Source organism: Nothoprocta perdicaria, unplaced genomic scaffold (genome assembly GCF_003342845.1).
Source record: "Nothoprocta perdicaria isolate Ctin4 unplaced genomic scaffold, notPer1 scaffold_158, whole genome shotgun sequence".
Lineage (NCBI taxonomy): Eukaryota > Metazoa > Chordata > Aves > Tinamiformes > Tinamidae > Nothoprocta > Nothoprocta perdicaria.
The window spans coordinates 916,226-942,302 of NW_020454738.1; the positions used below are offsets into that span (position 1 = coordinate 916,226).

Genomic DNA, 26,077 nt, shown 5'->3' on the forward strand with positions numbered 1-26,077 from the left:
AAAAAAAAAAAAAAAATCACAGTATTGCAGTGTTGCTCTAGTGTTAATGTACATAGCAGTGAGATAAAAGCATTGCAGTGGAACTTGTGTTCATTTAGGTTTGTGTGATTTTTCAAGTTATTTTTAGATTTACTGTTTTGTAGGATGAGAGGTCTTGTCTCTTGGAAATAGTCATAACATTTTTAGAGAAAAAATCATAGCATTTTATAAGTTTCTCAAATAAAGTSTACAGTTAATAGAGAGGGTAGAGCGTTGCCATAGAAATGAGAGTTCCTTAATCAAGAAAATAGGAAGAGGAGTAAAAGGAAGAAGCTGATGTTCAGATGGATTTTTTTTTTCTGTCTTCTCTTAATCCTCTCTCCTTTTATTTCACATGTTCTTTAGGATAGACAGCTTCATTGTATATTTTTTTTTTTGTAAAATTCTATTGTTGTAGCAAAAATTACTTAAATTGTATAAGGTTACATCAGTAAACAGGACTCTGATGCTCTCTGTCTTGCTAAGCTTTATTGTTTGGAATAATAGGATTGTGCAGTGCAGTTTTTGACCACCTCATTTTTTTTGATTGTCCTCTTGCAGATATGTAAATACATATTGACAGCAGAGTCTCCAGTTAGTAGAATGAAATATTATCCTTAGTTTTTAGCTGGTGGTGAGTTGGGTTTCTTATTTGTTTTATAACTGCAGAGTAATCAAATCCTTTATAACGGAGAGGGTATACATGGAACTAACCTAGGAAAAATGTTTTGCAAATAGAATAACTAAGTCATTCTTAGCAGGAAATTCCTGTTYGCAAGAGAGCCTTAAACCAGCTCGAAATTAGATAGCTCAGGAACTACGGGTAGGTAATGATTAGGTTAAACTAAATCTTTGATCTTGCAAAGCCCTAATTCAGCATATCCTGCGTGCTTCTTTTAACTAGCTATGGATATGCTAGCTTAGTTATTTTGCATCARTGTCTCTGAAGATAAATTAGGTGAGAATGAGTGTTACCCCATTGTAAATGGGACTCCAAAAACTGCACTTTTTAATACTTGATGCTGTTTCTCAGATGCCACTGGATTTTGACTGTTACCAAGATTCACTTACTTTGTGTATGAGGTTTGGCTCATGTAGTATCTCTTTGAAGTTGCAATCTAACAAACCTTCAGTTTCAGAGAAAGATACTAAAAGAAGTATACAGTGTTAAGTCATAGTACTTAAACCAAACAAACAGATACAAAAGAATTAATAATGCAGTGTTCTTGATCAAGAACAATTTACTAAGAAACTGTGGAACTTCCACCAAAGGAGGTTTGAAAATTTGCCTGAATAACGAYGTTAGCAACCTATTTCACCTTAGAAGGCATCCCTGCTCTGAGTGGGTGATGGGGTTAGGTGACCTGCAGAAATATCCTCTGATATTAAGGTGTGTGTCGCGCTTGGTTTTCGTTTTGTTTTGTTTTCTTCTTGGGGTGTGTGTGTGTGATGCYAACTTGAAACTAGGTATAGGTTTGGCCCTTCTGCCATGCCTGCTGCTAATCCTAGGCCTATCTGCCAAAATCTTCAGTCTTTGGGGGCATAAATAATCAATTTTCAAAAAAAAAGCATCTGAGACTTAACAAAAATTAATTCCATGGATCTTTGCACTTTATTTCAGCTGTGGCTCACCCAGAACCACAGAGAAGTTAGATAGCATTCCAGTCTTTCTTGTTCTGAATATTCATTTATTTAATTCCTTTCTTTCTTTCTTTTTTTTTTTTGTAGTAGTAGTAGTCAGCAGGGAGATTTATCAGTATCTTTCTTTCTGAAGCATTAGTGTATTAGTGTACATCCCAATAGCTCCCAAAATGACTGTGCAACTTTTTTTTTTTACAGAGAAGGCGAAGCAGTGATCTAAAAACTGAGCYTTTTCATTTGAACATACCTACAATAAAAATAGGTCCATTTACATATTCGTATTTTAAAGCTTTCCTGAAAAATAGGTTAAAAATTAAAGTAAGGAGCAGCTGCAACTCCTTTCTCACCTAAGTTATTCTTRAAGTTTGTTAACCTGTTGTTCCACTGAAGCAAGAAAAGTGTGAGGCTTTGGTGTTTTACATGCTTCTAGAGCTGTGTATTGGATGCACAGTAAGGTAGCAATTTATAACAGATGTGAAATGGGTAATCTTTTTTAAGAGAACACTTCATTTTGTTCAGTGTGCTGGGGCATAAAGCACAGTCAAAACAGTCATTTTTAAAATCTGTTCTCTCTAGAGTTTCATGGTCCATCATGCAAATACCTACAATTTAGGGAATTCAAGCTTGAATTGCTGACGCTTATTTATCTGTGCACTTRCCGAAACACAGATTCTTAGAGTATTTTCCCACTTATATGTTAATTATAGAAACCTGTCTGTCTCTAGGAAAATTAAACCTGTTGCGCACACACCACTCCTTGATTGGTAATGGCTTTTCTTTGAATAAAAATCACTGAAAATATTTTTATAGTGAGAATAATCTCATAGTGTTTCTAAATGTCATCGCAGTAGATTAGATGATAGAAGGTTTTTTTATCAGTTTCTCATCACATGCTTTGCTTAAGCTTGAGACTCCAAAATGAATCCTTTGTGTTTGGTGGATGGCTATATCGAATCTTGACAAATCTTATTGTGTTTTCATAAAAAAGTGCTGTATTCTTACAACAATAAACTTGTTTGCTAGATAAATCAGATAAATATGATACTAGAGATGTGGAAAGACTTCAGCAAGATGACAAATGGGTTGAAAATTATCTGATCTGGAGGCACGATGTTGTGGACGACACGTTAAAGATGATTGATGAAAGCTTTCAGTGGAGAAAAGAATACACAGTTAATGGTAAGCTATGTTATGTAATTATTGTGATGAGGCATGTTGCTTTTCTCCTCAACTACTGCTAGCCTAGATGTACAGTTTCATTAAGCACCTTGTTCTCAGAGGTCCTGTAAGTACCACAGCAAAAAACTTTCCTATTTGGCTAGAAAATAAAATATTAGAACTTCTTCTAAAATATTAGAAGAAACCAGAATCAGAAACAATCAGAAACAAGAGGAACTGTAGAAATTTGACGGAAAAAAAAAAAAAAAAGAGAAAAACAACAGGCTATTGACTATTTTTTCTTCAACTGTTTATTCTTATCTCTTCCTAAGTATATTCTGCTCTACAGCATGATAGGAAGACACTAAAGTTTTTAAAATGAACTCAGTCTTTGTATCAGTTGATAAAATGTGATTGTTAATTTGCTGAAATAATATTTTTTCTCCCTCTAGACTTGACAGAATCTGTCCTTCCAAAATGGTTATTTGAAAGTGGTGCTATCTTTCTACATGGATATGATAAGGAGGGCTATAAATTATGTAAGTTGCATATAATGATAGATGTCTGAAAATATTATACTTTGTTTCTATCATTTTAATAACATTCATCTTGGAGAGTAAATGCTTTAAAATAAACAATCAGTGCTGACTCCTTTACCAAATCAATGAGCAGTTGATAGCTTTCAGTATGTCTTTGGATTACATGATTTAAAGGAGCAAGGCTTATCATCACTTTCAGAAATTAAAAAACTTTATCTTAATTATGAATGCATTTTTACCTTTTTTTTGCCTTATTCTGGATCTTTTATGGTGAGTATATAGCTAGAATAAGACTTGATTATGTTATAGTGCGTAGTCTTTGCTTTTCCAGTAGCTTACCACAGTCATGTACTTGCAGTGGTTCATGGCTTGTAAGATTTGATTTTGTCTGTTTTTGTTTATGTCATTGTCATATTTGGTAACAGTTTGGACAGCTGAGGAATTCTAGGAGAAAACTCTTGMGTTTCAGAACAATTTTTAGTGATTAGAGAATAGGATATGTAGAGAATCAGTAAATACTCCTTGAAGTACATGGTAGGTGTATTACTGTATAATAGATGAGCATATTGTTTTCTATATAAGGGTACAGATAGCAGCATTTCTCACAATTGAAAGTGAATAATTTTAAGTCATGTGAAATGAGTTTTTAAATCACTCGTGTGACTCTCCAARCACTGATCTTGAAAGATGAGAAAATATTAAATCTGAAATTCTGCTTTTCCTTGGTTTGCCAGAAGTAGTTCATACCTCCATAAACAGATTAKCAATGCAGTGTTTTCCAGAGTGACTCTCCTTTAAATATTGTAATATGTTRTTATCACAATGAAATAATGACTAGTAAAACACAGTTCTTACTCTGTGGCTCTACTTTGTCAAAATGTCCCTTTTCGTCATTGTAAGATTCAATACTGAGTTGCTAATACCTCAAAGTTGTTAATACCTTAATGAGTTTCTCTTTTAACCTTTATTCAAACCAGGTAGTAATCAAGGATGAGAGGTAAATATAATGTTTATACAACATTTAGAAAGTTGAGCATGGTTTTATAGGATGCTTATTTTGGTGAGGTTATGGAGAGAGAAACTATGAAATAAGAAAATATGACTCTTGTAGCTGTGGTTGGACTGAAAAAAGGTCATATGCAAGAGGGCATAATTTGGGTGAATTATGAGTTTTGATTTTACTGTCACAGTGTTTTAYGTTATAGCTGTCCATAATTACATCAGCTGTTATGTCATAGGTAATGTTTTGATTTTATGTCATCCAAGTGTTTATTTCTGTGATGTATTGGGTGAGAATTCTGCCTGCCTTGGTGTGCAAACTGAGGGTGCATGGTAGTTATATGAGATACTGGTTGCACTGCATCTGAGAAGCATGTTTCTTGAGCTAGATRTCACATACACCACACTTACTCAATACGTAAAATAGACCTTTCAAACTATAAAGAAACTCTTCAAGAATTTCTGATTATTTACAAGACTGGCCGGTGCTTGGACAGGTTGTCTTTTTGACGTTCTGAACTTGACAGCATGCACTTAATATGTTATATTTAAAATGCCCAAAAAAAGCCATGTTTGTTGCTGTGTATGAGCTGGGKTTTTTTGCTGGTGATTTTACTTTCTAGTTATTACGTAATTAGAAAAGTCTCTCAGTGTCTCTTATTTCCTTATTTTAAGGAAAACTTTCAGTGACTTTTTTTTAAGTAGAAGTTTGAGGGAACATGATATTAGAGAAATGACTGTGTAAAAATGTAGACCATGTAAAAATGACTATGTAATTAGCTATTTATTACTATAAAGTCTACTTATGGAAAAACTTGTCATTAGATGGCTCATTTCTTATTACAAAGGATACAAGTTAGGCTTCTGAAAAAAGGCTGTGCATTGAACTTTCTTTATATAATGTTGTCTTTATTTTGGATTTCTTTGTTTTCTTTATTTTGCTTGGGAAAAACCTACAGCTTCTATATAATGCACAATAATGTGTGTTTAAATAACTTTTCAAAACACTTAACTCCTGTGATATGGAAAAAGGCAGCATAGTAGAAAAGACAGCATAGAAGCAACAGGCAATACAGCCACAATACGGGGAATATATGTAGAACCTGATATCATATCTCTGAGGACTGCATTAATTTAATTTCAACTTATGAAATAAGAAATATTCTAGATAAGATATAATAGGAGTGTTTAAATAAAATACATGAAAAGTATTTTTCCACTCTACTGCTGCCTCACTTTCTAATGCTTATTATTTTCCTTTTCCTTTTTCTTTTTGAGAATTCTGAAATAAAAATGTCATCAAGAAGAAGAAAAAATAACATGCAGCCGTTTTGTAGTGACTGTAAAAAAATGCAGAATACAAAAGCGCAGAGACTTTGAATTTCATAATGCATGCTGTTCCTGTACTGTTATCAGAGTGGTATTTTCTGTTGATTTGAATCTGTTTTCTTTTATTTTTTTTTTTCTTCTCTTTTCTCCTCTTCCCAAGTTTGGTTCAGAGTGAAACTTCATGTAAGAGATGCTAAACAGCAACTTGAGAAAAAGAAACTGGTAGCGTTTTGGTTAGAACATTATGCCAAGAGAGATCATGGGAAGCCTTTAACAGTTGTGTTTGACATGTCTGAAACTGGAATCAGTCACATAGTAAGTATTCCTATTTCTCATTCTGGCTATTTTCTGAATTATTTAATCCAAATCTCCTCTTTCTCAGGTCCCGTGCACTCCATTAAACCTATATAATCTAATGATTGCTCACAGCAGTGATCTGTAAAGCTTTTTTTCTTGTAACTACAGCTGTTTTCTAGATTTTTTTGTTACACATTAAAGTTTATTTTTTAAAGTCTTGTACTACACATTGAAAACTTATTTTCCTTATGACAACTAACCAAGCCCAAATGGCTCTATATAGCAGTTGTCTGCTATCTTACTTTGTGAATCACGGTAGATTATTGTGTGGCTAAATTTTTAAGTACACAAAGCTGAGCCCTCTTTTACTGTGTATGCTCTCGCTGCCTCTTCCTGAACAGCTAAATTTACGCTTTTCTCATAATTCGTGGTTGAWTTCAAGGCAAGTCAAAAGGGATAAATGGAAAAATAGGATAATGATGGCAACACTCAGGCCCTCAGACACTACTATCAGCAGAGCTTCCTCTTGTTAGTAGCCTAGAACAAAATAATGGCTCGCTTACTCATTGGGAGCGGATGTATGCTGTGGTATCCCTTCCCTTGTGTCTAGTTTTCACCTAATATCTTTATTTGGAAGGTATATACATGTCCGTATTTTTCTRAAGCTTGAAGGTTTTACTTTATGGAGTCTTGTTTAAGGGAATACAGCACCATTATCTTCCGTTTCCTTATTAATTCTGGGCTTATATACTTCTCCCTAGAGAAGGAGAATAACTAAACATCAGGATTTCTTGAGAAAAAGTGGTGTTTGAGAAATTTAAGAGATGAAAATCTAAACAGCTCTGTCATTTTCTTCAACTGAGAWCAGCAGAGAAAAGGCATTTTTTTAACACCCACTTTTCTGGGCAGAATCTAGAGCTTTATTATAAAAAGCACAAAGGAATGGGGATTTTTTTTTTTTTTCAGAAGCACTATTTGATCTTGCGATCTATGACACATATCCTGAAGGAACTTTTCTAGTGTCTTTGAAACTCTGAGACACAGTTTCAGCCAATGTTCTTCATAAGTCTTCCATTATAGAGTCTTGCTCTGTAGTTAGTGTCTTTATGAGAGAACAGAGATATTTTCATCAGATATTTGGAGCAGAATAAAGTAAGGGATGAACTTTATTTTAAAAGAATATGGAGGTCCAAGTTCTTCTCTGGAATATGTTTCCTTTGCTTATTCATCACTAACGTAGTCTCATCCACTGTGTCAGCTTTTCTCATTCATACGCAACCAGGTAATTCTGATAACTGGTGTCTTTTTGAGGCAGTTCTGATAACTAAAATKAATGCAGTGATTGAGTGGTCCATTGAATGCTGTAGTTCTAATTTTAGACCTTTTCAAAATAAGGGATCCCTCCTCCCTATGTCTGCTGCTGCGTTTGAACAGACAGCAGAAATAAAAGCAGCCTGCTCACTAATGCACTAATCACCACTTGGAAATCTATCACTGTGTTTATGCTGTTGAATAGACGGTGCTGTATTTGGCACAAGCAACATCCAGTTGAGGTAAATACTTCTATTAAAGCCTACCTCCTGCTTCTAAAGACACAGCTTTCAGTTAGTTTATAGTTACTGAAGCTTTTAATAAAGCTTTAAGATTGTGAGTAATCTCACAATTACTCACAATTTTTTGTGTAATTTTTTTTTACCCACTCTGCTGTCTATAGATGTTACAATATGATTTTCCAAAAGTTCAGTGGCCATTTCACCGTATTTACTGTTCTTGTTGGAGGCTTTAGATCCTTTATCAGCAGCATATTTTTCTCTACCTCTGTAAATCTCCTTTGTAGTAGTAATCAAGATAGAAAATATCTTCTACTATTCAATAAATGGTCTAGCTTAACTAAACCTGTATTTTTATTGTTTTGATTTACACTGCATTTACTTTGTGCTTTTATTTTAGGACTTAGACTTTGTTCGATTTATTGTCAACTGCTTTACTGATTATTATCCAAATTTCCTCAGTAAGTATTGTATATTACACCTAAAGCACTGTATATATTTGATAATTCTGGAGATGATAGGAAGGCTAACTTCTTTGCCTCCCCCTTGCCCCTTTTTCTAAATAAAAGTCTTTTTGCATTTACTTTTTTGCATTTACTTTATGTATTGTAAAAATAAATGAAAGACCCTGAGAATTTAGGATTTTGACCAGAAGGYCTGTTTAGGTTTTAGAAACAGCCTAATTGCATGCAACGTTTTAACATTATAGATTCAGAGTATTTTTACACTGTTAAGAACCATCACAATCTGAGTATAAAATTAACTTGCAAAACACAGAATCCACTTCTTTTTTTTTTCAATAAATGTGAAGAATCTAAGACATGTCTGCCAGCTTAAAAATTAGTACGTATATCTAGTAGCACTGAATTAGCCTATGGTGTCCTTCGTTCTTTATTACTTGGGTGGAAGTTCTGAAAACTTACATGGCAGTTGGTGTCTTTTAGCAGCCCTCAGGATACAAAAGAATGAGTAACTATAGAAACTATTGGGGAACAATGGTCTGCTACTTCAAAGACAGGATTAAGGCATTTTTGTTTGRGTTCCTGGAAAAAAAACAGCACACTTGTCTGTTAATTTCTTCTGTACTCACAAATATTGAATCATTTTTTGTCAGTTCATCCTTCATGCATTCTGAATTTTAAGTCAAAATTTGTGAAGATTGAAATTATGTGCAGGAGCTACTAAAACTGCAAGCAGTAGATTGCAGCTTGCAGAAAATCAAAACTAGGTGCACAGTGGTGTTTTTGTTTTGAGTGATCCAAAACATACCCTGAAGTATATTTTTTCTTGAATAAAAGTACTGATGTAGGTTTCTTTGCCAAAAGATTTACAAAGGTCTCTGCTATTTGCTTAACTGTGAAGAAGGGAAGTAGTGCTGTATCTGCCTGTTAACCTTTTGTTTTTTAGTAAGCAGTTGCTTTGCTAGGTTATTTATTTGGAGTAAATATTTATTAATAAATGAATCTCAGAAAAGTAGTGCCAGAATAGTGTTTTACTTGTAATTACTGTTTCCCAAGCAAACACCTAATATATTTGTATAGAAATGGATTTGTACATGTTTCTAAACAATTCTTCAAAATCATTTTTTTCTGGGATGTGAACATAAAGATGTGTGCAAGTGAATATTTGCTTGTTACATGGCCTTTATTGCCATGCTTCTTATTAAGGAAAGAAATACATACTATCTCATATTCATAATATTTCCTTTTGTCTTTTCAGCAAAGATAGTGATCTTTGAAATGCCATGGATAATGAATGGTAAGTCAATCTACAGAAAAGTCTCTTTTTTTAATAGTTAAATGGTGGAATATATTTTAATTATGTGTCTTCAAATTGACATTTTTTAGGTCACATGCTTTTGATATGTTTAGTTTTCTTTCTAGTGTTGTGTTTGGGGTCATACTAAAATAGTCCATACTAATTCTATTCAAAACATAGACTGAGAAGAGATTTAGCTGTTGCCTTTATACCATAACAGACCTTGATAAATAATCTATTTCTTGAATGTTTCCAGCTGAAATCCAGTTATGGAATTTAAAGTAGATATATGACACTGGACGCTGTTATGTGTGTGTTTTTTGATGTGTTACTAAGGGTAATTATCAAAGTATACACATGGCAAACATCTATGTTTAAATGCTATTAGTTTTCTTTCACAGTGTGTCCACAATACAGCAGATATTTTTAGAGCAATTTCTGTCATATTATATGGCATATAGTTCACTTGAGTGTTCTATAACATCTACCATAAACTTGAAAACTTTTTCTGAAAATTTTTAACTTTTTTTTCTTCTTTTTTTAAAGCTGCTTTTAAAATTGTAAAGGGTTGGCTTGGCCCAGATGCAATAAGCATGTTAAAGTTCACAAATAAGAATGAAGTGCAGGACTACATCAGTGGAGAGTATTTGCCACCTCACATGGGTGGAACTGTAAGTACATTAGCACTTCAAAGTACTTTTTTAATGGCTTGAGATATGCATATTTAAACTACATACATGAAGCTGAAATATGACGTTTCCTGGATGTGTAATTTCTTGAAGTATCCCCTTATGTCAAAATGGTAATTTGTAAATCATGTTAATATCAAGTGAATTGACTGGATGAGAAATTGCTATCTGGCAGTCTTATGTACAAAACGAGTACAAACACACACAATTTCTAGCTGAAGTATCTTCCTTCCACTCAGCGAATTAGAGAGGTTGTGCATTGATTTGTGGCACTGAAGTTCTGCAAAAAGAGAACAGGTTCCAGGGCCCTCTGAAATTTCTCATCTTTTTGTTTTGCAAAACTAGTATATCATAGTTTGCATACAATTTAGAGGAAAAAATAAGTATTTTTCTTTAAAATATATGCAGGCAGCATACAGCAGTGATATAATTCCACCATAAAAGAGTTGTTGTTAACCATCTTTTTTTTCCACTAAATGTTTGTTGTATTTGCAGCATTAACAGTGTGGAGAAAAGATTGCTTCAGCCCGAGTAGAAGCTTGTTCCTTTGACTGTAAAGTCAAGGTAGAGTTCTGGTAGCTAGAGTATATGAAACAGTGTTACTTCGGGAATATTAAAAAAAAAAAAAAAAAAAAGTCACCCTGTTATATGACTGAAAGCAGCACCCATTAGAAAAGCAGCTTTTATGACACTATAGCGATAAATCATACAAAAAAGTGATAGCATCTTTCTTGCTAGAAAATTGCTGCCTTAGTTCCACGCTGCTGTAAAAGAACTCATTATAGAAAACTAAAATATCTGACTTTTAGGAGTGGCCATGGAGGGAATGGCTGATTGATTGTGCCTCAAATGGTTCCAGTAAGGATTGGGATGGGATTTAGTAATTTTTCTGGACGGAGCTCCCACGCCAGGATGTTTTCTTGTTATTGTTGTTGTAAGAGAGGGGGAAGTTCCTTTCTGCAAGGAAATGCAAATACATCCTGTCTGCTTTTGTACTGTCTCACCTGACAGCTGAAGTCCTCCTTCGAAGAAGGAATGAGGTGGCTCCGCTTACCGTCCTCATGCAGTAAATGGTTGAGCACAGAATCTTTGAGTTTGATTTATGCTGCTCTGGTTCTGAAAGGTCCTGTGGCCACTTAATGATATTTGTCAAAGTTATCTTCATGTTTCCCATCTTCAAAGAACGTAAATGTCAAATCATGAAGCAGTTTGTGCAAACCTGTGATAAGCTGTTGTGACAAAAAGACATTAGCAAAATATGAGTGCATTTGCTTGACAAAAATGTCGAGCATATGAACAACTTATGRGGGGAGCGGGAAAAAAGTATTGCTGCAACTTAAAGGCACAATATTTTGAACTACCAGGTGTTTTTTTTTACTGAATATTGAGGCTTCAGTGGCCAGAAGGAAGGAGGTTTACTGTCCTTTTCTTAGGATGCAGCTTTTCACAATGCAATTAACCGTGGCTCTTAATGAGACAACTGGAGTCTCTGAACAAGAGAGAGCAAACTCACCAGTTTTGTTGTGAAGGCTGTGAAAGCTTTTTGAGGTTGCACTTTCTTTATACAAATCCTCATTCTTTCCACTCTATTCAAGCCTTTATTTTTTCATCTCCTCCTAGTTTTTTTATCTCTTTGTTTTTCCTCCAGTTAGGAAAAGATCATAAGTTTTACTGCTGACATGGCACAGGTGGAGAGCAAAGCCCACCTGTCCTTAGACTGTACTCTACATTGCAGTTCTCCTCCTCTACCTTCTTTGGTRTCTCTAGATAGTCTGCACCGGGGAAAAGCCAGATTAAGTGAGATGTAAACAACTAGTGGAACAGGTCACCTAGCTAGTTACTTTAGGGAAGTACAAAGAAAGTGTTGGAGAACCCAGATATCCAAGAAAAATGGTAAATAGATACCAGTTTTGTAATTTTAAAACCGTTTTAGAATTTTGCAGTATTGAGCTGTGTGTGATGCAATTGAAACTCTTTATAGTCTTTTAGAACATTCTTTTAAAACAGCTGTCAATTCTAGGAAATTTCATTTAAAACATAAGAAGAGTAGCAAATCTGTAAAGCTAAGGCTGTGAACACTCATTTCTGGCAAACTGTGAATTTACAGTTGAACTGTGAATCTATAAGTAATAGCAGTTATAATTCAGTGGTTTTGTTAGGTGACTGCCTTTATTAGTGGTGATGTTATCTGAACTATTGGTAGTATTCATGTTTTGCACATGGGTGCATTTTAAAATGTAAACATTAAATGTATAATTACATGAAACTGAATACTAATTGATAGTATTTCCATTTTATAATATACCACTGAAAGCACTTCATCCTCCAAAATAATTTCCTTTCAAAATTTCTTTATGTTTTAGGATTCTTTCAAGTATAGTTATCCTCCATTGGTTGATGATGATTTTCAAACTCCTTTATGTGAAAATGGGCCCATTACTAGCGAAGATGAGCATGAAAGTAAAGAAGAGATAGATGCAGACACCAAGGAGGCTGGGGATCCCAATGAAGAACAAAATCTTAATCCTAAAAAGGTATCTAATTCTTAAACTTGAGGCAAAACTAGTTGCCTGCCAAGTGGGAGAGGAGGCATGCTATTTTTGTTTCTTGTCAGCCTTTTACTTAGCATTTAGGTTTGTTTTTCTTTCATTTTGAAATAAGTATTTAGTAAAACTGAAAAGTACACTTGTAGTTTTGGGCCTTCATTTTTTGAGCAATTTTACTGTTAAGAACATTTCCATGATTCTTAATGCATAAAATAGATTCTTAATATTTAGTATATCTGTGGAATTTAATAGATTGCACAGTAAAATTTTAAAAGATTGTGCCATAATTTCATTTCCCAAGACTATTTTATCTAATTAGTCTTTTTTTATCTTAACTTGGAATATCTTGAGAAATGAGCGTTAAAATGTCTAGTCTTATAGACATATCCAGACAATTTATAGTTTTCTGTTAAAATCAGTATATTCACAAGAAAATATTAAATTGCCTGTTTATACTTCAGTGGATTTCTTTTTCTTAACTATTGATAAAATCTCAACGTATAAAAATGATTTTTTTTCCTCAGGAGATGTTGTTTCCCTGATTTTTCCATTCCTGTGTTGAGAATAGAGTCTTCTTTCAGTTGTGTGGTATTATGACAGTCAATGGGCTATTGTTCTTGCAAACAGCAGCAAAAGTCTGGAATTTATTACATAAGATTGTAAGGTCATAATTGATCTTGGAATATGAATCACAAAACTTTTGCTTAATTGAATGTAAAACTTACTATTTTCAGAAAGCTTCATTTCCTGTTTTATTTTGTTAGAACAATTTGAAGCACAAATATCCATTAAATAATTGAGCTGTTGTTTGCAACTTGGCCAGCTCTTTAGAAAATGTGATTTTGCTGACTTTAAGGCCAAAAGGAAGACCATTGTGACCATTAAGCTCAGGAAGAACATGCATGATCCCCATTTAACACGGGAATGTGCTTAGGTGCTTAGCGCTTTTACGGTGATTGTGCTTTTGTGTGGTGGTGGTGGTTTTGTTTGTTTGTTTTTTCTTTCTTTTTTTTTTCTTTCTAATTTGATCACTTTAAGGTTTCTACTTAGGATCTTTTTTTTTTTTTTTTTCCTATTCTTCTAAGTGCTAAGAATAGTAGTTTAGTTTATGATATCAATACAGCATTGGTATAGTATACAGCAATACAGTATAATCAAGCTGCCAATCAGTCTTTTCAATCAACTAGGCAGATCAATCTTTAAACTTATCATGTATTAAGTAATGTGTTATGGCTTGTTACATCTTAGAGATATTTGTAAWGTTTTGGACCATATCTCATTGTTGATAGAATTTCTATAAGAAATAGTTTATTGTTCTGCTCTCCCGTCATTAGTCTTCTCTTCGCATATTCAAGATGAATACTTGCCCTTTCTTCCACAGCAAGCATACCCTTGTTTGCCACTTCAGTGTTATGTCATTTTTCAAAGTCTATTTTTCAGGAAACAGTCTCTCATTCTCTTGAAATAGTTGACATTTATTATTTCTAAATTAATTATTTTGTACTTGGCTCTGTTAAATAATCAAATAGACCAGTTTCCAAAGCGAGAGATTTCAAGTCATTTGTGCCTCCTTTGTTACTTATTGCATTGGCATTCTTTGAGCTTTTTGATGAAAATTTGCTTAATTTATTTTATATATGTATGCCTCCTCTCATATCATGCAAGTGCCTTATTTCTTTCCACAGAGTGGAGGGAGCAATGAGTAATAAAGCTGATTGTAGTGCCTGTCCTGCAGAAACTTGCATTTATCTGGAGGAATTCCACCTTTAATTTATGCTATAGTAATATTTTCAGTGATGGTAATTTTAATCAGAATCATGTAAATAAAGTCAAACACATTACTGGTTACTCTAAACATTCAATATAATTATTTTAAATAATGAAATTAAATTGTTGTGTGTGTGATTTGTTTTTTACAAGGCCTTTCCTCTGCAAAATTTTGAGTGTCTCTCATTCCCTTACTCCAAACTTAAATAAACTGAATTCTTGTCAGACCTTCTGCCTGTATTTTAACTGAAACAAAAATAAGGCTAAGCAAACTATCTAGTTATCTGATCTTGATGAGCTGTCATATCACTGATATTTTTCATTCTTTTTTTTTTTTTTTTTTCTCCCCATTTCCTTTCATTTTTATATGATGGATATTCAGGCTTGTTGACATACACATTTTCTTAATCTAGTAGAGGAAGAAATACTCAGTCCTTAAGGTATCTGTAGTTTTGGATGTACCTATTCAATCAGCATTTCTTCTTTTTTTTTTCTCCAATACCTTAGAATTCAATCTAAAAAGTAAAGAAGACATATTTAATAACTCTGAAATACAATGAGGTGCAGAATTTTTGTGTTTTCTGATCAGTGTTGTAATGATTGCATTGGGGTGTCTGTTTTGATTCTGGTTTGCAGTGGAAGAATAAATAAAATAACATCAGTGCTTTGTAAATTGAAAATTTGAAGTAGCATAACTATGGGCTTGGTGTACCGTCTTGGGTATCAAGAAAATACTTACAAAAAAGAAGAAAAGTGTTTATGCATGCATAATATATTGTGTAACTTTTAATTCAAAAACATTTTATGCAGTTGACTTTCCAGCAGCTTCAGCAAATACAAATTCAGCTGGGTCTTTAATATATATATTATTGAAATGAGCTGCCTTGTGTTGTTTGCTGATGAAATACCTGCGTGACTTTTAACATGTATGACTCAGGTTTCTACTTAATCTTTGTAACTGTCATTTTCACTCAGATGAATTCTGTAGAACAAATTCCCAAATCAGAGGAACAAACTGACAAAACAGATTTCAAACCAAAAAATGCAAAGAAAGCACTAACTACTTTTAAAGGACCTTTATTGCATATCAGGTAATAATAATTTTCTTTTTAAATTTTTTTTTCCCACAATGTGCTTTGAACACTTGATTATGGAACTAGTTACAGTTTTTGAGAGGCTATTTTTTTCAAGGTTTAGAGCAAGCAAATTATATTTATAAACACCAAGTAATTAATTAAATGTATTCATTTTAAGAATCCCACCTCCCCAAAGCCCATAAACAATTTTCTAAATTTGAGTGAGTTTCTTCTAGTGATTTTTTTTTTTTTCTTGACATAACTATTGGCATGCTTTATGCTAATCCATATATGTATATTTCATTTATATGAGGAAAATGATTGTAGTTTTATTAAACCAGTATTATATCAGTAATGAGAATACTTAGTGGTTTAACTCTGGCATCTTTAGACAAGAAAATTTTAAACAATCTGCTTACTGAGACAACTCTCCGATGAAGTTTGAGTTGTTTTTAAGTGAAAATGGCTTAAATGTCTGCACTCTGCATTTGCCCCATCAAAGCCAAATTTTAAAGGAATTCTTCCATTGTGGGCAGTGCTGTGCATGTAAATGGTATCTCTGCTCAGAAGATTCCGTCACTGAAGAGTCACAGGTTTTATTGTTAATCTGCTTTGCATCAGGAGTTTTGAAATAAAACAAATTCACCAATATGTTTCTCTTTTCACTGCCTTTTTGAGTTAAGATGCTTGTTTAGAAAATGACTTAGATGTTAACTTTTATTTTCGTTTCCAATTTGAACTTAGAAATTGCCTAAATTTCTTAGGTGAGCTAACTTCGTAAGTGCTGACTGAATTAGATTTGGAATGAATTTGAATAATGACATATTCATTAGCATTTAAAACACTTCTGTGTGAAATATTTCTGGTTCTGAAATGGAAATCAGCTTTCTTGTTCTTTGTGTGCCAAACCCTCTTCCGTATCCTCCTGATTTCCGTAGAACAAAGAAAGGGATTGCAGATTTGATTTCTAAAAGAATTTCTAAAATCCATCGACTCCTATTTAGATTTTCTTTGAAGAAAAAAAGTCAGATATAGGATGTTTTTTTTTTTTTTCCCCTCCTCCGAAGAAGCTATTTCTTTGCACTGATGCCTTCAAAAACACATTTTAAAAGGTACTTTTTTTCTTAATCTTTTAAGCTCTACCACTGAAAGAGAAGTGTTGGGAGTTTATGTAAATTATAAGGGAGAATAAAATTAGTCTCGAAGAGAGAATAAATTTAGCCAAGTGCAGAGGTGCTGATGCTGCAGTTTTGCTGTCGTGAAAAATAAAGTACTGGCATCTCTATTGTCCGTGCTGTCCATTCCTTACAGAAACGCACGAGGCAGCTGCGCTGCCCACACTGGTCCTSTATAAAATACCTAGCGGGGTAGGAGCTGGGATTAGTTTTGGTTTCCCGGTGTGCCTTAGGCCTCCGCTTCCGAGGCAGTTTGCAGGCCCTCCTGCCACAGGCCCGAGCGCTGAGGCGGCAGCAGGGAGTGCGAGCCCTGCCTGCCCAGCGCGTTTGGGCTGATGGCGGCGCCGCCGCCRCGGGCTGGCGGCAGCAGGGGCTGGAGGGCAGTGGGGCCGGGCGGTGCTGCTGCCACGTGGAGGGCTCGGCGAGGCCCGCGGCCCTACGCGCCTCGGCCGCCAGCCGCGCAGTCCGCCTGCCTCGAGCCCCCGCTGCCCTGGGCGTGCGCTGCCCACACGAACGTGGCCCCATTGGGGGCCTTTGCACCGGGTCTGCCTCACTCTGGCCTAACCCCTGCTGTGATTTCCCTGCCTACCTAGACGTGTCTGCCTGCTCCATTAATAAATGAGTGCGTTTGGTAGGAGAGCGGGGAGTTGTAGCTGTTCCTTTGCACTCTCTGCCGGAAAACTAGCTCTGTGTACAGGCTGAAGTGCTTCCTCCTCTACATCTCGGATGCAAGGAAAACAGGGTTCTGTTAGAGGGCAAAATCTTGTGTATTTCCCTAAAGGAAAACATAGGTATGCATATACATTATGCTATGCTGATGAGCTACTTCAAAACATACATATGTGTTATACAATGATACTGCTTGACTTGACTTTTTTTTAAAAAAAATCTTATCTTTTGCCACAGTTAGGAGCATAGCAAGCCGTATCAGGCTTTGCTAGCTGTGCCACAACATCCCTTTTCTAGAACCCCGTATTTTTGTTCATTTTGGACATTAATTTTAACAATTCTGGTGTCATTCATCTTTTTTTCTTTTTTTTTTTTTTTCAACTTATATAAAATTCACATTGTGGTAGTGTGGCATTGGTATCTGAAGTACCTAATAGTTGCAGTCCTTCCTTTTTTAAAAAAAATTATCCCTTACTGAAATTGAGTTTGGAAACAGGGAGAAAATTGAGACAAGAGAATTCAGTAACCCAGCTAATTTTATTTAAACCCATCAATTTGTTAGTGCCTGCCTGCCTTAGCACGGTTAGTCCTGCCTCTGTCTCTCTCTCTCTCTCAAAAAAAAAAAGTGAACTGTATAGTGCATTATAAAATATAGTTATTCTCAGCTGCCTTCAGACATGCCCTAAAGCCTCCTTTTTTTTCTTTTTTTTTTTTTTTTTTTCTCGCTCTCTGCTAATATCCTGTTTTGCTTAAATGAGAGAGAAGGAGAAAGGATTCATATTGTGAAAGGAGTTCCTTTGAGGGAGAAAAGGCCAAAGTAATGTAAAACTGACATTTTAAAATTGAGAAAAAAAAAAAAGCAGTATAAGTAAGGCTATGCTCATTTTTTGGAAAAGGCTTTCTGTCAGAGAATAGGGCAGTTTTTTATGTACCCTTAATAAGATATTAAATAAAATAAAATAGTTCTTTCCCTGTTGGTTATGTTTTCTCTCAGCTAGTGCATGCTAGAGCATGCCCTGCTTTTAAGCACAGTAGTTTTCATTTGAATGCTTATTCCAAGATGAAGTAGGCTWCTGTGATGATATTTTAAAGGATTTTATGCATGAGTTTTTAAATTGCACAAGAACTTTACAGAAAAGACAAAACTTTATTTTTTTTGTAGAACTTTGCATGTGTCTCCAGAATATATGAAGCCAGACTTCACATATTCAAGTGCATCTAGCTGTAGGAGCTGAAATGATTGCCACTCTCTGTCAGGATCTGCAACAGGATCTGCCTGTTCCACTTCTGTAAACACTGTACCCACTACAGGGATAGTTGAATGAGATAGAAATTACTTTTTTTGCTGTAACAGTGTATTGTATTAGAGTTTATATTTATTTGTGTTTTTTAAAATGTGGTGACTGAAGAGCAGCTAATTAAACTGTCAGTTCTCCTACTGTGGCCGTGGTTGCTCTCTCTGATATAAAAGAGCAAATAGCAGGAACCTGTTCCACTGATGCAGCAAACTCCACTTGTACTCATGAGTTAACCCCAAGTTTCACTGCAAAATTTCAGATCTTTTTTTCCACTGTTTTAATGAAAATATGACTGTAGTTGCTGAGTTTAAAGTATTCTATTTTATATTTTTGTTAAGCATGGTCAAATTTGTTCTGTGTTGTAAAGATCATTTGAATAAACTAKTTTTTTTTAAATTTTTGTTAGCCCAGCAGAAGAGCTGTATTTTGGATCCAAAGAAACCGGAGAGAGAAAGTGTTTGATAGTACTGACAAACGTGACTAAAAACATAGTGGCTTTCAAGGTAAACATTTTATGTGTTCACTGGTTTACTTTCTAAAATATGTGGCCTTTTCATGTATATTTCTGGAGAAGGAGGAAGAAATGCTATTAAACCTTCTTTTTTTTTTTTCCTTTGGTTATAGTACAATGTTTGAAACAGCTCAAAGAAATCTTTGTGCATCTCATGTATGATTGTAATGGGTGTAATCAGTAATACAAATCTTCGAGTACTGACTGGAATAGAGCTGCAGAGGTGGTTAATTCYTTCAGAATAATCTAAATCTTCCATAAGAAGGAAGCATTGTGGTTTAAGAGTATTTGTTTTCCTTTATAAATCCTGTGAACAAATTAATAAGGCTCCATAGTGATGGAATTGTTACTCTCAGAGGAGTCAATGCTGTATTTTTTTTCAAAAATACTGAATTGAATCAATCTTGATTTTTTTTTWAATTTTTTTATATGTGTTCTCTACAGGAATAAATAACATATTTCTCTAATTTCACATCAATAGTTTGGACAGATACTCTCTTTGATACTCTTGGATTTGTTTTTATATAAAAAAGAGAAAATAGCACATGCCAGAAAAGAAAGAATGAAAACACTTGACAGAGGAAGGAAATGAAATGATAGTGTCTTTTTAAAAATAAAGTGTTTTTAAGACCATAGGTTATCACTGTGCCTTATACAATATTTAGTTAAGATTTTGAACTTCTCTAAATATTTGTTTTCTTTATAACCATTACCAAAAAAGGAGAATATGAAATGATCACAGATTATATATACATATATATATATATATATAAGTATATTACTTAGTGCTTTGTTAGTGTATTTTGTTTATAGGTGAGAACCACCGCTCCTGAAAAATACAGAGTTAAACCCAGTAACAGCAGCTGTGAACCTGGTGCATCCTTAGACATAATAGTATCTCTTCATGGTGGTAAGTAAAATTTTTCAGTAGATGATTTTTAAGAAGTTTGGACCTGCTATATGAAGAATCTTATGCTTTTAGGTATTAGCTTTTGTATGCTCCTGTTAAGGTATCTGACACCCATGTCATCTTGACTCTTTTTGGAAGGATATTGTGAATACATGAGAGTATTCTCATTTGTAAGRGACTATGTCTCAACTGTGTTTCTCTGGAGTTGTAATTCCCACCGTCTTCACATGTCCAAGTTGATGTAATTTCCAGTTTAATTTCTCACCTCTGATTTTGGACAGACCTATGTTGGTCTTCTAGAAATTTGTTCCAGGACATTTTCTTTCGGATGCGTTTCCTGAATATTCAGTTGGTGGTGGGTTGCGGAGCAGTGTTTTATGAGGGCTTCTATTTGGTACAACCAAACTAAACATGAGTTTTTGACTCTTTTGTCAGTCAGGACAAGATCTTGAACTCCAGTGGCCAGCCACACTTAAAAATATATACAGTTGTCTTTCTTTTGTATGGGCTGTTAATATGGGCTGTGTTAGTTAGTAGTAAAGTTGATATGACACTTCATTGTTACTATACATAATAATAAAAAATGATGTGATTACCCATTACCCATATACAAAAAAGAAGTAGCACATACTATAGAGGTGAGACAGCCAGACTGGTACCTCACCGAAGGAAAGACAAGAAGGACTTAGCAGCTAATGTTCTTTTTGGTACCATTTTCCTGTCTGATTGAGTCACTGCCCATGTTGATTTACTATTCCACTTAAGCATGAGCACGTATGGTCTGTAGCCCATTCTGCTTCTTGTCTAAGAAAAGTGATGGGGACAGCTATCCCTCTTGTGCTGTGTTACAGTAGTAGTTTATCTATAGTAAAGCAGGCTTTCTAAGTAGCTTTAAGAGCAGAAAAATCTGCTGGAAAGAAACTTTGTTTTATAAAATTCTGGGTTCTCCCAGAATCACTCAGTTGAAGCCAGTTCTGTTAAAAGAAGTAGTGTAGAGCAAGTTGTAATGAAAATCATTGAGAATAATGGAATGAATGGTGTTTCTTATAGTCTGTGTCTGATCTCCTATGCTAAAGCTCCTGTTTTAGAGCTCTGAAGTTCAGAAACGCCTCCATATGCCCCATAACACTGATTATCCAAACACCCTGTTTCTTCCCGCTGCCGCCTGCCTTTCGAGAGCAGGTTTTGCAGCTTCCCTGCAGGATCGTTTCCTCATAATGGCAGCAGAAATGGACCAGGGTTCTGGAGCRGGTGTGTCGGAACTGACGCAGTTTTGGAAAGAGGTCCCTAGGACCAAAGTGATGGAACACAGGTAAGCAGATGGTGTTCATTTACAGGCCGCTCTTAGTCATCCTCTGTAATGTGAGTTATGGTACCTACATCTCAAAACCAGCACAAGATATTACAAAACATATTGTGTTCTTAGTACTTGAGGTATTTCACTGCTATCTCTTCTGTGCTTTAACTGAATACCGAGATTTTTTTTAATGCATAAAATGTCATGATATTCTGCATGCATTTTGCATTCTCTTTTTATTTTTGTTTAATTATGTTGATCAGAGCTAAACGAAAAAATGGGAATGGATGTGACAATACAGATCGATAGTAGATTTTTTTTGAATGAGAATGTGCCCTTTGAGTTTTCCAAAAATCAACAGACAAGAGAAGAGCAAATACCAAATGCCAGTCTGCTGATATTAAAATCTTTTTCTGAGAGAGAATCATAATTTTGTAGAATTGAGAAGCCCATCATGTGTTAATATGTGTGTTTTCCTTATTTGCTGTTGGCAAAATATCTCTGGGAACTTTTAAACACGGTTGTTGCTTTTCTCATATTCAGATCTATTTTAAAATTAGCTCCTCTTAATTCATTATAATTCATCACTGTTCATCTTAGTTTATTGTATTTTTTCTTCATCAAGAGTCATTATATCAGGAGGCTATACCAGCTATTCTAGCTTTAAAAAGGGATTTTTACCACATTTAATTTTAAACTGTTCTATGCCTTTTTATTTTTTTCAATCTTATTCTTCCAAAGCTCTTAAGGAGAGGAAAAAAAAAATTGTACATAAAAACATGGAGGCAAGTTATAGTTTATCTTTGTGCACTTATAGAAATAATTGCCCTGTTTGGAAGGGCTTGCATACCTTTGCTTATTATGCTTTATAAAATGGGAGTTACCTTAAGCTTCTTTCAAAAGATGTTGGCTGTTTGGGGAAGCTTTTTATGTGTTTGTTTGTTTTGAGCTTTGTTTTCTTTCTTTTTTAAGGAAGATTTCTGAAATCATAGGGAGAGATTTTAGGAAAAATATATTTGAACATGTTAAATTTGTCCCTTGAAATAATATATGTTTAAAAGACCATCTAAAGAAATGTTTGAGAAAATCTCCAGCTTTTGTTTACTGTTCAGTTAATTTTTCTGGTAGTAAAGATTTCACTAAATCCTCAGTGGATACCATATTATGAATTTTAAATAATAAAGGTATATTCTACTTGAGCATTAAGATCTTTTTGATTTGCTTTGTTTATCAAACTTTGTCAAAATAATTGATGGACCGAGGAAGGCTTTTCAGACTATCATTGCAATACTCATTTATAAAATTGGTCAAACAAAAGAGATAAGAAAGTACATATACTAAATGGGTTGGACAGTTTATTTTCTGTATTAATTTTCCAGTGTTACATTAAATTCATCATTTTGTGAATACACTGCTTTTTTTTTCCTCCCTTTCACAGGCTCAGGTGTCATGTTTTAGAAAGTAGTAAGCCTTCTACTCTGACATTAAAAGAAAATGCGTTTAATATTCCTGCAAAAACCAATGAAGATCTACATATACAGGTAGTAATGTACTCCTTTGTGCTGAAACTGTGGTAGAAATGAAAAGTTTTTTTTTCTTTTTGTATTAAAACTTCTTGGTACTTTACAAATTTTCCTCTTTGAAAAATTTATCACTTCAGTGTAACTAAATCAGTTGCAGTGATTTAATCATTTTAATGAGCATTAATGATTTAACAAAACATTACTAGTTGCAATTAGCATTCTCATTCCTCTTGTTTATATTATTTATCTCAGATATTAATAGACTTTTAGCAGACTTTTTTCTTCCTAATATAAAGATGTTCTTGTTACAGGCAATGTAGCTTATCCATAAAAAAAACAAGTTGTTTCAGTGGAACAGAAGAATGAAGTAGTCAGTGATAGAAAAGTTTATCACTAAGATCAATCGTTTAGATTATAACTGTGCTTGCAGTTTTTCTAACTGAGTAGCTTTGAATTAACCAGGACTCTCATTCGCAGGGATTCTAACACAACTGTTCTTATTTTCAGCTAACTCATTTACTGCAAATTAATAAAAGACTTCAAGAGCAGATTGATCGCTGCCTGTGGTTCCAGCAGGTGTTAGTGGTTTTGTCACTGCTGTCAGTTACTACTGCTGCCTTCTGCTTCTACCTGGTGTACACCCAGAGAAGCTAAAAAGCGTCGCCTTGTGCTGCCTGTGCTGCCTATCACAGATTGAAAAGGTGCTGCTCTCAAATTCTGTTACTGCCAAAAAGAGATTGGTGAGCCCACAACACTGAATGATGACTCAAGTTGCTGAAAGAAGAAGAAAAGAATGGTCAACAAAATACATTATTGAAACTTGACACTTTGTAAGGTGCATGAAAAGGGGGTGTTTGAGCTGGGAACTATTTTCACTGTACAACAATAAATACTGCTGAACTGGGAGGAGAGAGGAACAACCAAATACAACAGTATAATTTAATACTTCATTGTATTTTTTCTACTTTGTTCGGGTATTTTAAATACTGTATTTAATTTCTTTTGCCCATACTCATCTCTACGTCCTGAATAGCTGTCATAGAAGGTGCAAACAGTCTGCTTACTGTTTATAAAAGTTAACTTGTTCATTCAGGAAAATAGGCAGAGATTACATAGTACAGGCAGCATTTTCCTATAACCTAGGTACATCAATACAGCAAGTATAAAAAAGTTGGTAATTACCATTTAGAGAATTCAGGCTCCATTTCTTCATATTCCTTATTTTTGTGCTTTTTCTGCATACAAAAATATTATAAATATTTTCTACCAAATACCATGCACCCAGCCATATTTACCTGGAAAACAACCCTTGTTTGATTCCAAAGATATTAATGAAATATTCCTGTTGAGACACTATTTCTGCTCTATATGCTTTTTATTGTTCTGTTTTTCTTTTTTTGAAAGCAACTAGTAATCAAACTCAAAAAAATTGGCAATTGACTTCTGTTGATCTATTTATAACTCATAGAAAGTCTAACATTTAATCAATCTTAAGAACTCCTGAGGTGTGCAATATACTTAAGTCATGGATGAATATATGAAAAAGAAGCAAGTCAGTAAAATTTAATATTGTTGAAAAGAATATGAAAGTGTTGTATCTGCCATTTCTCTGCAAGTATCATAGAAATGGTATATGAAGCTATTGAGAATTTATTCTAACAAGAATTCTTTGTACTCATTGCTGTAAATATGTATATTCAAATGATAAACACTTTAAAAGAGACTGGTATCTTTCATACATTTAAATTTTTCACTCTTGGTAATGTGTAAAACTTAAAAATATTTTTCTTACTAGAATTAATTTTCACCACAAATAGGCTTGCTTAGTCGGCTGTTTAGTTTTGATCTGTCAGCTTTAATAGATGAGAGGCAATTATTTGCAGAAAATAAAGGTCATACCTTGCGCCTGTCTTCTTGCTAAGATTCTCTCTTCAGTATAGTGTAGATTTAATATTATTTCTAGGAAATAAGAAGAGGCAGTTTAAAAAAATGTGAGTAAACTAACTAATAAAGCAACATAGGGTTCAATATGATTACTGAAATATTATTTTGGAAAAGGCAGGACTACAGAACTGTGGTACACAGTCTTCTATCTTTTCTTAATTTGTACATCATTTTACCATATCAATATTTGCTTATTTTTTCATTCATCTTACTTCTTGCTTTTCATCGTTTTGTTCTCTTAACAATTTGCAGCTCTAGTTTTTCACTGTTTACTATGGAGCCCTTGTTTAAATTATTTTCCTGTGAACACAGTTCAGATTCTGTGTTTTTAACAAGATGAATTGTTGTCATGTTGTTAAGAAAGGTATGCAGTAATTTGTAACTTTTAGATAACACTTGGTAACCATGCTATTAAGATGCTTATTCCTTAATTTGTCTGGATTGAATAGCACTTTATTGTAGGATTGCAAGAAATAATTGTCTTTGCCAATACAAATATTTTAATTTTTTGGTGCTTTCATATATTTTCAGTACTTTATTACTATGTTGGTATTTTCTTTGTATAACGGATCAAAAGAACTTTTTTTCTATTTTAATATGTTTTAGAAAAATGCAGCTACAAAATAAATTTAAAGAAATACAATCTTGAATGTTTTGCTCGTTTCTTTTTCCTCGTGTTCTGCTTTCTGCGGCTTTTCCTCTTTCGTTAGTTTAGAGGTGCTTCATGAGGTGCTTCATATGAGAAGTGATCAGTAGGGTAATGGCCCCTACTCTGTTGCATGACAGAATTTTGAAGAGACATGCAAGACAAATGTAAAACCGTCTTCATTTCTCAGCCAAAGAGCTAGCTTTGATTAAAGATACCACTTGATACTGGCATGTAAACACAACCCTAGCAAGAATAATGTAAATCCACACAGTAGAAATATATATATTATACCGGTAAATCTAAATGTGCTTTAAACGTTGCACAGGATATGGAAAAACATCCTTAACATTTAAAAAAAAAAAAAAAAAGACCAATAACTTCCCCTTCTTTAAAAGAAATTGGCGGCAATATGCTTTGTATTCTATGTGCGTAATAATTTTATTTCAATCATAAAGCTTCCTCTCAACATTTTCCCTGTCTCAGTTCCTAGTAGTTTCAGGTTCTCCTTACATACCCATGGAAGCCCAGCTTTCAGCCACTCGTTTTGGGAAGATTTTATGCACGGTGCACGCTAGCCGTATTTAGGGAGGGCACAGCAGCCACATGACCTGACATCAGTACAGAGGAGGCTACTTGCTTTTTTCAGTTTGTAGGGCCTGGGCATTTTAGAATCTTAGCTCTGCAGGCATTTAGGAAATAGCAATGACTGTAATACTAAAAAGTAACTGTGTACT

General features: G+C 34.3%; 1 protein-coding gene across 1 annotated transcript in view; it reads left to right on the forward strand.

Moving 5' to 3' along the window:
• Positions 1 to 25,152, forward strand: part of MOSPD2 (motile sperm domain containing 2) — a 29,682-nt gene extending 4,530 nt beyond the window's left edge. Inside the window, exons 2-14 of the mRNA XM_026035291.1 lie at positions 2,683 to 2,838; positions 3,270 to 3,356; positions 5,845 to 5,999; positions 7,932 to 7,992; positions 9,251 to 9,289; positions 9,836 to 9,960; positions 12,342 to 12,512; positions 15,267 to 15,382; positions 18,916 to 19,012; positions 19,834 to 19,930; positions 21,113 to 21,242; positions 22,666 to 22,768; positions 23,258 to 25,152. Coding sequence (XP_025891076.1) covers positions 2,793 to 2,838; positions 3,270 to 3,356; positions 5,845 to 5,999; positions 7,932 to 7,992; positions 9,251 to 9,289; positions 9,836 to 9,960; positions 12,342 to 12,512; positions 15,267 to 15,382; positions 18,916 to 19,012; positions 19,834 to 19,930; positions 21,113 to 21,242; positions 22,666 to 22,768; positions 23,258 to 23,404 — 1,374 coding nt within the window. The 5' untranslated portion in view covers positions 2,683 to 2,792 and the 3' untranslated portion in view covers positions 23,405 to 25,152. The remainder of the gene's footprint in view (positions 1 to 2,682; positions 2,839 to 3,269; positions 3,357 to 5,844; positions 6,000 to 7,931; positions 7,993 to 9,250; positions 9,290 to 9,835; positions 9,961 to 12,341; positions 12,513 to 15,266; positions 15,383 to 18,915; positions 19,013 to 19,833; positions 19,931 to 21,112; positions 21,243 to 22,665; positions 22,769 to 23,257) is intronic.
• Positions 25,153 to 26,077: the final 925 nt, after the last annotated feature.